This window comes from Notothenia rossii, assembly GCF_949606895.1.
Source record: "Notothenia rossii genome assembly, chromosome: 11".
Lineage (NCBI taxonomy): Eukaryota > Metazoa > Chordata > Actinopteri > Perciformes > Nototheniidae > Notothenia > Notothenia rossii.
This window is the reverse complement of record NC_136910.1, coordinates 45166901-45181743: the sequence shown is the minus strand read 5'-3', so window position 1 is coordinate 45181743 and position 14843 is coordinate 45166901. Positions and strand designations below refer to the sequence as shown.

The 14843-nt window shown below is 41.9% G+C and overlaps 1 protein-coding gene across 2 annotated transcripts in view; it reads left to right on the top strand.

Annotated features, from left to right (window-relative positions):
- The window catches only part of prag1 (PEAK1 related, kinase-activating pseudokinase 1), a 62536-nt gene that overhangs the window by 36337 nt on the left and 11356 nt on the right, over positions 1–14843 (top strand). Inside the window, exons 1-3 of one of the 2 annotated variants that reach the window (XM_079656699.1) lie at positions 7175–7661; positions 11055–11398; positions 11485–13184. In XM_079656699.1, coding sequence (XP_079512825.1) covers positions 11129–11398; positions 11485–13184 — 1970 coding nt within the window. In that variant the 5' untranslated portion in view covers positions 7175–7661; positions 11055–11128. Of the gene's footprint in view, positions 1–7174; positions 7662–11054; positions 11399–11484; positions 13185–14843 lie in introns of those variants that run through there. The other variant, XM_079656700.1, reaches the window with a different exon arrangement.

Sequence of the window (14843 nt, the reverse complement as noted above, 5' to 3'; positions counted from 1 at the left end):
AACACGTGGCAGTAAGTGGAGTAGCGTAAACGTTGAAGAGGGATGTTATTATCCACAAAAGAGGCAATTAGAGCACCGGTACAAACCTCTTTGATGAGACCTGAAAGTGACAACACAGTCACAAAGCTCACAACTCCAAGCCAACTACATCATTCACACCTTTCAAATTCTTGCTTTATGAAAGCCTTTTTTACAACGACAAGCGATTAAAAAACACCCTTAGGATGCTGTGTTAAATTCGAAATACAGATATTAGAGGATTGAGGAAGATTATGGAATCTTTGCTAGAATCATTTTATCACCGTATCCTTTGATACATTCGTCTTCATTCAGACAAAACTGGCAGGTTTAATTCTTTAATAACAGGCCACTTAATGGATAAGTATGTGTGTGAGAAGCTGAGAAAGTGAGATGGACAGAGAGAGAGTGAACATCCAGTCAGTCAAAGTGACATTGACACGATTAACTGTAATCACAACAGTGAGGAGGATCAATATTCTGGGAGCCTGTGAAGCAGATAGCGGGAGACTGCAGAGTCAGTCCATGGAGCAATGTTTTTGGAAATTAGAGATGGCTTATGGAAGTCAACCCTTCTACTGACCGACTCCTCGCTGCATTTCCTGTTAGATAGCATTTTGAACACTGAATTAGTTAGTGTATAAAACTTGGAGGGACAATCCTTCTCCCCTTTAGGGAACTAGTTTTATTTAGTAATTATGTGTTTACTCTCTTAGCCTGTACAGTAGGGCTGTGAGGTCAATAAACCTGGAGTTGGGTCAATGAATAGCCCATTGTTTCACATCAAGAGAAACAACATAATTTAATTTGTTTCAAAATTCCACCAATTTTTTTTAGCCATGTTTTCTGCTGATTTCTTCTGGGAAAGGCTCCACTCTTCTGTCACAAGAGAAAGAAGGTCGAGAACATGATTCAAATGTTGTAGTTTGCGGATACACAAATATTTTCAATCGTTATAAGGAATAATGTACAAATGTATGAAATGATGTGCAACATTAGTCATTCAAGTGACTTAAAACTGCCATTGCATTACATACAAAAGAGCATATGGTAACGTGCTGTATACTGTAGGTTATTTAGTATTATGTTCTTCATGTATTCATTATTTTATTATTCCTTTAGATTTAAACATTTGCATGTTAAAACTAATGATGTTTCTAAGGTTATCACGGCCTTTCCTACCATATCAGCAAAGCATCAAATTAAACTTAACAAAACTCTGTTGCATGTTGCTGAGAGTCATAACTCTGGAGAGGATCTGCTGAAAGTCAGATTGGTTTGACTTAATTTGCTTCTTCAGCAGGTTCTAAAATCTAACCATTTATTACATTTTACACAGAAAGCAAAGATAGCATTATAGCAAAACAATCATAGTGAAACAAATCCCTCTCTCTTTGGTTTATAATTTGGCTCGGGAGGCTTCGGTTACCTCAAGGCTATCTCATGGCCCAACGCTGTAATAAGTCATATGCTGCTCTTAATACATTGCCATAGCTCATTTAAAGGCATCTGACAAGTGTTTAACCACAGATAATTTAGATTTGTGCAGATGACCAGAGCTCTGTCGATGTGTTCAGCAGAGGGAACCCCCTCTGAGATAGGATGGCTAGGGCTAACTTGTCCAAATTATCTAAGCCAACCATGAACCCATGAACTCACACACTTCCAGTGCAGTATGATCGCTGAGGCCTGACCTGGGCATCTGTAGACAGCTAATGTATCTGGCAGATGGCTCTATGTGTGTGTGTTGGTGTGTGTGGGCATCTGTGAAAACTATGCTAACATTTGTGTTTGTGTTCATGTGTTTTAAGTATTCAAGCAGAGCAGCAGCCACATACCAGGACAAACAGGTCAATGGTGTGCAATAGGTATTAGCGCAGTTTGGGTGTGAGCCAGATGAGCAGCCAATCACAAGCTGACCAGCTGGTATGTGTTTATATCCTCGTCACAGACATGTCCGCCTGATTGCAAAAATCTATCAGTTTTGACCCTGCAGACTTAGTTACGATTTTACCTTCTGATCAGACACTTTCACAGGAGATGTCTTATCATCCTGTATGCATTTATTCAGTAAATAAGTAAGTGTTATACCATGGCTGCAGAAAATGCCCTGCTCTGGTTGGTAAGCAGGTTGGACAACTCAAATACAGCTTGGGTCTGTATACTGTTTAATATCAGTATGACAGGTATATAGAATTTCAAATAGGAAAATTACAAATTTGAAGTTTTCTTTTAGTGATATGATCCGGTTTTCTTGCATGATTAATTTTAAAGGACACAACACCCTGTAAACCCTATAAACACTAACACTGCGCTTACTCAATAGCATTTAACCTGAAGCAATCTGCATCCTAAATGCTCCACTGGTTGTATAAACAAACACACACACATTACGTTGTCACTTGTTACTGCTTGAGCCATATCATTGCATTATTGTTGTTTTGTTACTAAATTGTGATAGTGTGTTTCTGACACTCTTTGTTGTGTGTAAATGTGATTTTATTTTTTGTTGCTCTCAAACTAATTCTAAATCGACTCTGATTTTGATACGGCAATATATTATTTCTTGAAGAAACAAAACATGTTTTTGTTCTGTCATGTGTAGAGCTGGAGCCAGGGGGACAAATTGTGGTTTTAGTGTAAGTTACCTGCTGTATTATTATATCTTATAGTAGAAGAATATACTGTGCCTGGCAGCTGTTTGCCATGCTAAGCTAATTTTTTCATGCTTATCACACGTACATGAAAGAGATTCATATAACTCAATAAAAAGCAGAAAGACAATTTCCCAGAAGATAGACTACTGCTTTAATTTTAATATTTAAACCCCTGACTTCTTTAACATTTATTTCATGTTTGGTTTTGTTAGTTTCATGTCCTCAAAAGCCCTGAAAGTGCTCAAACGTTCACTATACATTCCCTATGGTGACCGTTGGAGACAATAAACAAGAAACCCTCTTTTAAAGCTCTATTAAACAGCAGGTTACCATAGCAACAATACTAAACTACAATACTACACTAACCTAACTATGGCCCGCAAGCAGAATATCAAAGATGGATAACACATCCTTTCTTTTCTACCTTAATGTACTCTAAGGTGTCTGGAAGTGAGGTTTATATAGAAAATAATGGATTACTACTTCAGTCAAATATTTAAATAGTATAGTTAATCATCTAACTTTGAAACATACAGTGTCCTCTACTATTATGAGTAATCCAGGTAAATTAAGGGGAGATCACGTCAAAAGATCCCTCAATCTCTGTAAACAAATTATGTGTTCTATTGATGGGGAAGGGTTTGTGTGCGTTTCGTAATCAGAGGGTTAGCCTGTAGGGACAGGTAGAGGAATGCAACCATGGAGGCAGTGGAAGAATATCGTCATCTGTGTAGGTGATAGAAAGTATACAGGGTGGGTTTATATGGGTGTGTGTGTGTGTGTGTGTGTGTGTGTGTGTGTGTGTGTGTGTGTGTGTGTGTGTGTGTGTGTGTGTGTGTGTGTGTGTGTGTGTGTGTGTGTGTGTGTGTGTGTCTGTGTGTTTGTGTGTGTCTGTGTGTGTGTGTGTGTGTGTGTGTGTGTGTGTGTGTGTGTGCGTGCGTGCGTGCGTGCGTGTGTGCGTGTGGGTGGGTCGGTGGGAGTGTGTATATGTGTGTGAGGTGCGGCGCGGCTCAGGGTTGCCTTATCTTTGCATTCCTAACTACACCAACTCCTCTACACGACTGCCATGGCAACCCAGTAGAGGAAAGGCACTAAATCTGACACCCACCTCTCTCTTTTTGACACACACACACACACACACACACACACACACACACACACACACACACACACGCACACGCACACGCACACGCACACGCACACACACACACAATTAATTCCTGGTGCCCGGCTCCCAGAGGCATACAGTTACACAAGGTTACCTTTGAATGTTGAGGTTTTAAGAGGGACGACCTGTGGAGAAGAAAGTGAGTCCTGAGGGGGCCGGTGTACATTCAGCCCCTCTCGCTCTTTGTAGTGTTTCCGACAAGCAGTAAATAGGTTGACTGCAAACAGTGGTTCTTTCCCTCTTTCATCTTTCATTTCAAACACTTATTGTCACTTGAACTTTAAAAGTTGAGCTTTTAAATGTTTCAGCGCGAGAATCTGAGATAAGCATTGAGTTTCTAATGGGAAGTCTAATGTCTCCGGTGACTGACTAAAAGAGTGTTCTTCACATGCAGGCCAAATGCAAACAAAGTCCTTTTGGTGTGGTGACAGGATATCTTTTATGGGGCCTCCTGTGGTAATGGGAAGTTGCACACAGAAACAGAAAGAAACCTGAGCATTACAAGACCTGGTTTGTCAATTAGCCCAAACAAAACAGTTAGAGGGCAAAACTCTGAACTTCTCCTTTTTGTTGTAGATATTTCCAGAGTAAAGCTCATGCAACATGGCCAGAAAGCAAATCTCAGTAAACAGATAAACATACATATTTTTCAATATAAGATGCATGTAACAAAAGTATGAGTGAATACAGCTGGCAAATCTGGATTTCCTCCCTCTCAGAAACAAAGACATTTTAATGTTTTGTTGAAGGTTGATGACACACAGCATTTATAAAGACCTTGTGTGTCATTTAAAAAAGTTCTGCTTAGTGAATCTTTCTGATGCACATTTTGAAAAAAGCCTTCTTAAATTAGTAAACCGTAAGAAAAAATACTTCTTCTATATAGTCAGTTTAATTCCGTTATTGACTCTAAGCCGAGCTTTTATTCATAACAACGGGGAACCATTCTGAGCAGACTCATATTATTCTACTCATAGTGGCTGACAGTATGAAAGAGAGGTAGTGTCCTATCTGACCTGAGTAATGCCTTCAATCATCACAAGAGGTTTATTCCTTGCTACTTTGCATTAAAACCAACTTATCTCCTGTCTGAAATTAATTTGAGATGATTGTCCGTTTGAATAATTCAAAGATGGAGAGTAGGTACTGCCGTTTGAACGCTGGCAAAGCAGGTGTAGAATCTAAAGCCTATACTGATCTTTCTAGGCAACATTGGATCAATCTATTTCAAACATTAAATATTCAAGCATTTCATTTACCTTATCTTTTATGTGATTGGTTATATTGCAGAGGATTATCAGGATATTACATATATCTTATAGAGTTGTCGAAGCGCTACTCTTATTTCAGCATCCTGACGTTGTATCTGGGACCTGTGCAGTTTATGATTGGCTTTTCTCCAACATCATTTTCATGTTGCAGTGCACAGAGGTGCAGCCATCATTACAGGCTCTGTCACACAAACTCACAGCTGTCTACACAGCATGTCACCAAACTGCTAATTCATCAGTGTACTGTACATAGTGTGGCAAATTCAAATTAAGTAGCTCTGATTCCCTTCATAATTTAAGGAAGCACTATAAAAGATGAGGAACTCCAAATGTTTTATAGGACACAGCCTGACAGCTTCAGCTTCATGCAAGCACAAGCGAGAAGCATACTTGCAGACCAAAAGCATCTTTAATGTATCAGTAATAATGTATAGATAGTTCATGGTAAGGTATTTGGAGTATAGCACATGCTGATCATGGAAAAAACTAGCCATCTTCTTTTCCCAACACTTTTTTCGCCGTTGTGGTTTTCTTTACTATGCAATTCATACTGAAGACATAATGAGGGAAAAGGTCTTCCAACACTGCAGTGTCCATAAGTAACCCCCCCCCACCCCCCCTCCCACTGCGCTCCTCTAATTTGAATATTCCCACAACATCTTAGCACTAAAATCTCAGCCTGTACTGGAAGATTTATCTCAGTGTGTCTCGAAAACAGTTTTATATGACAGCCTTTCCTCTGAGCGAACAGAGTGACACCCCATGTAGTCAACAAGGGAATTCTTAGAAAAATCAAATCAATATTAGAACATGATATGCCACTTCCAGCATGAATTTATATAATAATCTGCTATTTTTAGGCTATTTCGAGAAGCTTATTTTAAATTCTTTCATCACAAGCTATTTGAAATACCCCATCAGGAGAAATATCGCATGCTCATACTGCCAAATATAACAATGCAACCATCTCTTAATCCTCTTGAGAAGATTGTGACTCTATCCAAATTCAACAGGTGGCCTTGTAAAAGATATCACTTTTCCTGGATACAGTCTCTGCTGTGCCACTTATGTTGATTGTCTTAGCTCTGCTATAAATCCTCGCCTGAGGTTCAGGAAACTGGCGGGTTCTGTGTCCAATCGATTCATATGCACGGGTGTGACCTTTCACAGGAAGTAGTGCAGAGCAATGTCATCCTCAGAGTGGAGGGCCGCTACTTGATTTTTCAGGGAAACTGCTCTTTTTAAAGCCTGTGTGCCTACATGTACCCAAGTAAAGAAAACCCAAAGATAATGTATTAAAAGAGCCAAAACAAATTCAGGTCAAATTCTGAATGTTTTAATTAGTCAAAAGTCAACAGATAATACCTAATTTCAGTGGTACTTCTTAGTGTTCAGTTAAAAGGTTAATATCTATGGATGACCGCCCTTATCCAACACAGCGGCTGTGTTTGTCACTCTTTGCTTCTCCTTTTGCTGCCTCTAATGGAAACTGCAGGGGTCCAGCCTGGTGGCAGTGTTTTCCTATCACTCTGTCACCCCAGCCATGATGAACAGAAGCAGGAGCAGTCCAGTCCCACATCAAAGGGGCTTCTGATCAAGATGAATTGCTTGCAGAACAAACCTGCACAGCACATTGGGGCTTTAACCAAAAAAGGGTTTGCATCCTTTCCTTTGAAAAGTTGTGTAATCTTTCAAATCCAATGACAGGGTGATAGAAAATTAATAATGTTGACACCTATTATGCAAAATCCACTTTTTCATGTGTTTTATACAGAAACATGTGTCCCCTCTGTTTAAAGAGATTCTGAAAGTTTCAGGAAGAAATATTTGCTCTCTTTTTCTCCTGATCCATTTACATAAAAACCTGTCTGAAAATGAGCTGATCAGATTGTTGGCTTGTGTAACCATTAGCCAATAACCAACCAAGGTAACCACCTTTTCACCTGAATCTCCTCCTAGAGCACCTGTGTTTTTTTTTTAACTGAATATCTCTTAGAGGGGCGTGGGGAGTGGCTCCTTATTTGCATCTAAAGTAACAGACAGAGTATCAGCACTTTTGAAACAGGGCTGAAACAGAGGGTTTTATGGCATGCTACAATGGCTGATATGTTTGGTAATTGGAGCCAAACACTTCGTAGACATGTTTTATATATATAACTGACCTAAAATATATTGATGAAAAACAGTAGGCCTATAATAGGGGACCTTTAATGAAAATCTGTGAGAATGGCCGCTGGCCAGACTGCATGGTTGGTTTGAGCTCCTCCCACCTCCTTGTGCTCTCCACGCTGCTGCAGAGGGCTCTGCTCCGCCTCACTCCACCTCTGCACGGTGCAACAGCAGCAGCAGCAGCAGCAGCAAGAGCCGAGATCAGCCTGCAGCAGCGACACAGCCTCCTGGTTATTGACCTGTCGCATGTCGGATACCTGAAGACAGGAGGATATCTGCGGGAAATAGAAGAGCAGCTACGACACACTTGTGTTGTTAAATTATTTTGTCTTTTTTTGGAGGGCTTTTGTGTTGCCAGGGAAGAGAAAGTCCGAGCAGGTAAGCAGCCAGTCAATAGGCACGATATAACCTTGGCTACTTTAGCATGGTTACATTGTAGCGTTTTTGTTTCCTTTTATATTGTGTTGGTTTTTCGATGTATATTAAGCCATAGTTACGTTGACCAATTATGTGTTGAATGAAAGCAGGTAAATACAACAGTGGTTGTTTTTTTTTGCCATATCCCTCAGGCTCGTGGACATAAATGATTTTAATGCGACAATACCGTGTTCTAAACCCGACTTGGCTACAGGCGAGACAAGTGTTTTGTTACATCTTCATATCAAATCTAAAAAAGGAAGCTTAAGACTAAACACATGGGGTGTGTATGTTATGTTAAATGTGTGTTTACTTAACATGCTACCATACATTTAAATCACTGGCTGTAAGGCGGAAGTTGTGAGATATTTGTCAGAAGTTTACAAGTGTTGGCGGAAATCCCTTCTGAGTATTGAAAAACAGGTTGTGCCCCCCTATGAATGAATGAATGGGCTGTGAGCGAGGCAAGCGTGACAAAATGTGCTCCTGAAAGCATTTGTATTCAAAGTGGGTGACTACACACTGACCTTTTTATCAGACCGTAATATGGACTATAGGTTGTCTAATTATTCTGTTTATAAATGGCTGTCAGTCTGTAGGCATTTCATTCATTCAAGTGTATAGGCCTTTTTTTTGGCATGGCACATTAAAGCAGTTAAAAAACAGGATAGCATCATGAATTATGTTACAGTAACCCAAGAAAAATTACCATCAGATGACATGTACTTCATCAAGTCTGTCCGCAATGCTGTTAGTTCTGGTGTGTTTAGGGGGGTCAAATGTGTCCTGCAAGGATTCCGACAAAGTACAGTTTTACCAGCTGTTGAGTGTTGATAAGCCCTCTAACCTTTACCTTAATTATACTTCTCTTGCTCTCCATATCTCTGGGCTATTTAAACTGTTGCCATCCAGTCTAACATTGCACCCTGACTGCATTCCTCAACCTCTATGCATAACAACTTGTTAGCTCAAAGCAAATACCTAGTTTTGTGATCTCAAGGGAAATTGACAATTTGGCTTTTAGTCTAAGGGTATTATGTTCAGACTCCCACACATTAGGGTAGTGGGTTTAAATTTCACAAGCGGATCAAGTGTGATTTTTTGAGACATCTAGTGGCCAGGTCACTTTGCATGATGTACAGAGGTCATGGGTACATGCCTGGTGACTTCAATGCTCATGATGTCTTTATTAAGTGGCCAAATATTATGAATTTCACACCAGACTGTCATCCAATCCCACGTCATTTTTCCTTTGCATTTTTCATATTTTTTCCAGAACCCGACTTCCAACATGTTCATGAGACATTTTTCATAGTCTGTGTTTTGTTTTGATTGAAGGCAGGCCTTGATTTCTGTCATGTGGCTGAATTTCTCGCGGTTATGCCCTGTGTGTGTTTTTACAAGAGGAAGTGAGAAATATTGAACCTTGAGCTTGAGAAGGTGTGGGGAATGTAGACGGCAGGGTCTATCTCTGTTCAAACAATCCAGGATGAACATGTAAACAAGAGGTAGAATAACTTGAGGTGGAGATGGCTCTCTGTTTTCTCAGGAAATACAGAAAATGTTTACCGTCTGACATGCAGTTCAAATTGAATTCCCTCATGTCAACTTCTGGTATTTTTTTTTTGTATCCCCTGCAGGGAAAGTGGAACAATAAAGATTAAATTGCCCCTGTTAGTTATATCCTAACGTATTAAATACACCATGATAATGTTCTATTATTGCCTGAGTGTCCCATTAACCCCCTAGACATATTCTTGAGTGGCAGTCAGTCTATTGTCTACACAGGCTCAGCAGCCCAATGATCAGTCATCGCTTCATGTGACTCATGCACAATGCCATAAGATGTTAGGCAAGGCTCCTTTTCCTCTGTTGTCGCAGGAACGGTTAAACAAACAGTGACATAGTGGGTGCTTTCCTGCTCAACCTGAGTCAGACAGAAACATGCAAACGTGCATTATCATCACCAGCAGGAAACGCTTAATACCTACAGATTAGTAAAAAGGTTGTAATATTAGAGCAATGAGTTTTAAGAAAAAGCATTAATTTGTTTGTTCTTGTATTTTAGTCGATGCAAAATCAGGAATCACTGCAAACTAAATGCCTGAAATAAGACAAATGTAGGTAATCAGGTTGCATGTATCACCCCCTTGTATTTGTTTTAGGAGAGTACATTTTCAACCTCCTGCTTTCTCGTGTTTTTTTATGATAATGAGTCTCTAGATAGTGGGCTAATGTTGCCCCATGTGTCATAGCAGCACCTTGTTGTGAGGCAATTAAGACTGTGAAAAACACCCAGAGGGACACCCAGATGCAAGGAAACAAATGATCTTGAAACTGTGTTGATCTTCTCACTGTCAGCCCAGTTAAACAGGACACACAGGAGAGGTGTGTGTGTGTGTGTGTGTGTGTGTGTGTGTGTGTGTGTGTGTGTGTGTGTGTGTGTGTGTGTGTGTGTGTGTGTGTGTGTGTGTGTGTGTGTGTGTGTGTGTGTGTGTGTGTGTGTGTGTGTGTGTGTGTGTGTGTGTGTGTGTGTGTGTGTGTGTGTGTGTGTGTGTGTGTGTGTGTGTGTGTGTGTGTGTGTGTGTGTGTGTGTGTGTGTGTGTGTGTGTGTGTGTGTGTGTGTGTGTGTGTGTGTGTGTGTGTCACACGTTTGGTGTTGTTGGAGGTCTGTGTGGAAGGGGGATGGGAGGTTGTCGTCGGTGTGAGATTCACCCTGGTGAGACTTTAGACATTCCTGGCATTCCGACCTCTGGGATGCTTGAGGCTCCTCCGTCTTCTTCTAGCATTTCGGGGGCTGCAGAGGACTCAGGGGGGGCTTTTATGTCACTTGGCTTTCACCGACAGACCCTTTGGTTGAACAGAAACCACATACCCTCTAATTTAGGAAGCCATGGGAACAAGTAGCAGAGCACATATCAGGTCTTCTTAAATTACTCCCGCGGATGACACTTAAATCCTAATGGGGGTCCTCTGTGAGCTCTGAGACACTTGTCAGCCTGGACTCACTCATTCATTAACACTTTCCAAAAGAAAAAGTAACATACCCTCTTTTTCTGTTGGAATTTCCTAATATGTCTCGGGTGAAAACAAATGAAAACAACCAAACTGGTATTACTTTTCTCTCCGATACTGATCTTTCTAATTTAATTGTATTTTTAGACAGTTCCTATGTATGCAAACAGCTTAACTTGGTCACAAAGAAACATAGGATTGTGATTATGATATGGTCATAACAAAAGTTACAAAGATGTATTATCTTCATTCTATTAACAATGTTTCCCATTCTTCTCTGTCCTCTACATACTGCCTTGTGATCAACAACTTGTGACGTTGCAACCTTCTGTGTGCCAGCCATGACGCTTCATCCGGTATCTTCCACATCACTCAACAGCCACTTCTGACGAACCTGATTTAGCAAACCAAAGATGTCAGCGTGCAGCGACTTTGCAGAACACGTGTGGAAACCCGGCTCTTGTAAGAACTGCTTCCACCCGCTGAGTGCGCACCACAAGACTGTCGGCGGCCTGGATGGCAGTGTGCCAGCTGCTTGTTTGAAGAGCATCCTGGGAGGCGATGAAGAAACTGGAGTAACATCGCCTTCACCCTACAGCAAGCCAACCATCGCTGTCAAACCAACTATGATGAGCCTCGACACCAACGAGTCTTTGATTGATGTCAACATGAACATAGAGCAGGTAATCCTCTGTTCATCTAAAAGTATTCTATTCCTGCCCATAATGATGAATCTGTTATTTAACGCATATTCTTGTGTATGTTTCAGGAGAACACGAAGAGCCCAGTTGAGCGTTTGGGCCTGAGGAAGCTCCTCGACCTGTCGTCTCTCTACATTGATAGTAACGGCTGCAACAAGGCCCATAGGGATGCAGTTCTTCAGAGTCCTGAAACAAAGAAGGACTACAACAACTGCATTTCCCTGGATTCTTTATCGCCCAGTCACCTGCCTAAAGACTCGATGATCATCAGCAACATCTTTGTCACCCAGGAGGAGGGTAGAGGCTCTCCGTGTTTGAAGAATGCTAATGGAGACACCTGTAGGCAGCAGAATACAACCACCACTAGAACCAAGAGCACTTATAATGGAATTAGTGTGACTACCAGGGCAAATCTTCAGGACACTGACCAGGCATCTGTGGAGATACCTTTTTCTCTGGATATTGTCCCTTCCAGTGGTCCTAGCAACAGTATCAGCAGTGAGAGTACTGCTTCCGTTACTGCTAAGATATCAAGCACTTCTACCCCTTTCCTCGCCAAAGCCTTAAGTGTGGACACCATTTGCCATAACCCCCCACTATCCCTCCACTCTCTTCCCGCCCTGGCTGGACAAACCAGTCTATCGGACTGCTCTTCTTCCTATCGTAGTAGTACAGATTCAGTCCGGTCAGGGAGCCCACCTGCAATGGGAGGCTCAGAGTCAGATCCCAACTCTCCGAATGACTCAGAACCCATTTATGCTGAGAGCACCAAGAAAAAGCGCAGGCCGCAAGAAAATGGGGTACAATCCAATCCTGTGTCCCCAAACCAGACTAAGAACTTATCCCAGGGCTCTGAGCTTTTGGGAGAGAGTCAACGGGCCCACATCACTGTAATGGCAACTCACACAGAGGAGAACAACAGGACTTTCTTCCTGAGCAGTCCAGATTCAGCCATTAGCACCCAATGCCACTTCAGCCCCACAGCACGCAAAGACCCCACTAGCCCGGCCTTTCGTTGGCCCAGCCCCAGCCACAGCTCACCTTCTTTGCTCACAGAAGCCAGCCTTACCCCAACTTTCCACCCCAAGCCTCAGTCCAGCCCACCCATTCCCCCGAAAAGGACCAGCCGTTCCCCAAAACTAGGCGCCTCCAGCCTCTCGCCGTCCATCTCGTCTCCAGTCCCTCTTCCTGATCTCCCCAGATTAAGCACTTCCAGCCTCTCGCCGTCCTTCTCGTCTCCGGTCCCTCTCCCTGAACTCCCCATGCTTTTCCTAGTTTCTGCTCGAGAGGGCCACTTCAAGGTCCACACGGAGAACCACAGTTCAGCATCGTCCGAACGCTGGCACAAGCCGCCCCACCACCACAGTTCTGGCTGGAACTGCCGCATTGAGGAAGAAGAGGAGGAGGATGAGAGGGAGCGGAAAGAGGGGGTGAAGAAGAAGTTGGCACCTAACCCAGGGACAGCATCTCGGGTGACGGGCCTGGTCAATGGTGCCGCTGTCTGGAAGGAGGCCAGGGACTGCAAGGCCCACAGCAGCCCCCCTTCGGTGACAGAGCCAGGCACGGCCCCCCCAGCTGCCCCCGACAATGGTGCCTGTCAGGGGGAGACTGAGGGCACCGGTGCAGAGGAGGAGGGCAAGCATAACGGGAGCATGCCGTCCAAGCAACCGTATCATGGCGGCTCATCAGAGCTGCTGGCAGCGAGGGGATCTGCCAACAATGAGCCCAATCCTCCTCCTCCTCCTCCCCCACCCAAGAAACTGCACAGGTAAGAACAACAAATACCTTTTAGTTTGGCTGTTTATTAACATTCCATTATTAACCAAAAGAATGACGGAGCACTTGTTCTGTATCTGGGTAGGACTATATTTGATTAATCTCTGGAAAATACATGATTATTATCATTATTAATTAACTTTTTTTGGATATCATGTTAGCAGTAAGATGCCAAAGGAAATGACAAAAACGGTCATTAGAATTTGGAGATAAATAAGATAAGAGACTTTTTTTAATCATGACGTCCTGATTGAGCTTCAACCTTTTTTTTCTCGTCACTAACAGTTTAACAACAAAATCTTTAAAACTTTGTTCAATGCTGCTAAATCGATTCAGCGTTTCAAACAAGGCTTTTTCCACAATGTCCCTTTTTATACATTTCTCTTCATACTCTAGCACTGTAAATACAATTCTGTGGAAGGGTTGGTCTTACTAGAAAAACTCAAATAGAGGTATAATTACACACTAGTAACTAAACACTTGCTGTGAGAGGAATGTTATGCATTTACCAGACATGAAATGCCCATTATAGCACATCTTTGCGTGCTTCTCCTACCTGGGACCGCTTTAAAAACTATTGGGACTGTAATTCAGTCATGGCACTATGGTTTCATTATTCAGTAATTCAGCACTTTCAACATGCACTTAGTCTAAATGCATAGATGTGTTTTGCTCTCAGATGGGACAGTATATATATAGTGTTTGTGCTGCTTATGTAATATAAGCTATACTTTATTGCCTGTGACAGTACACATGCATGCATCTTACTACTGTGTGAATCTTACTGTGTCTTCTCCTTTCATTGCATCATTATTCAGTCTTGAATCAGCCTCCATTCTGCTGCTTGTGATCATTCAACTGTCCCGGGATATTCCTCAATGCATGCTTTGTTCCATTCATGCTAGTAATGTGACTTTTTCAATTCTAATTCACACACAAAATGGGTCTGTTAAATAGTCCCCTGCTGTGTCAATTTGTTTTGGCTGAAGCACAATAGACAGAACTGTAAAAAAAAAAGAAAAAAAGCAAACTCAGGTCTTACAAAATATAAATAGAGATTGTAGAACAGTTTTAATTATTTAAACTACATTTCAGTGTTTAACGAGGTCGGTCTTAGTCATGGAAAAAAGGATTGTTGACGAATTGCTTAGTCATAGTTTTGGTTTGCGAATTGAACACGAAACTGTTGGCATGAGCTTTTAGTTCTTGATGTTTACATGTGCTGGTTCTTCTTAAGGCGTAGAAACAGTCTTCCATCACTTCCGGGATTTGCAGGATTCGAAAAGTCCACCTTTGTTCGAGCCTTATGAAGTGTAACTATGTTGACCAACTGTACTCAGTGCTGCTAGCATTTATTAGCAGTAACATTTGCACATGCTTTAACCTGAGTCTGCATGAAGCTAAGAATACACTGTGCTGTCTGAGTCAGCTACACCAAAGCACAAACAGAGAAGAGGCCTTGTGTTGCAGTTATTAGAACATCAAAATGATCTCCCCAAAATAAACGTTGCTTAGTCTGAGACACCATGATGAGATGTAAAAACACTGTAACTTCCTCAAGGCAAACAGATGTTGTGCCTGAGCTGCTTGTGTCAGCACAAACTAAGTGGGAGTGTTTTACTGTCAAACACAGGTTGCTGATCACATTTCA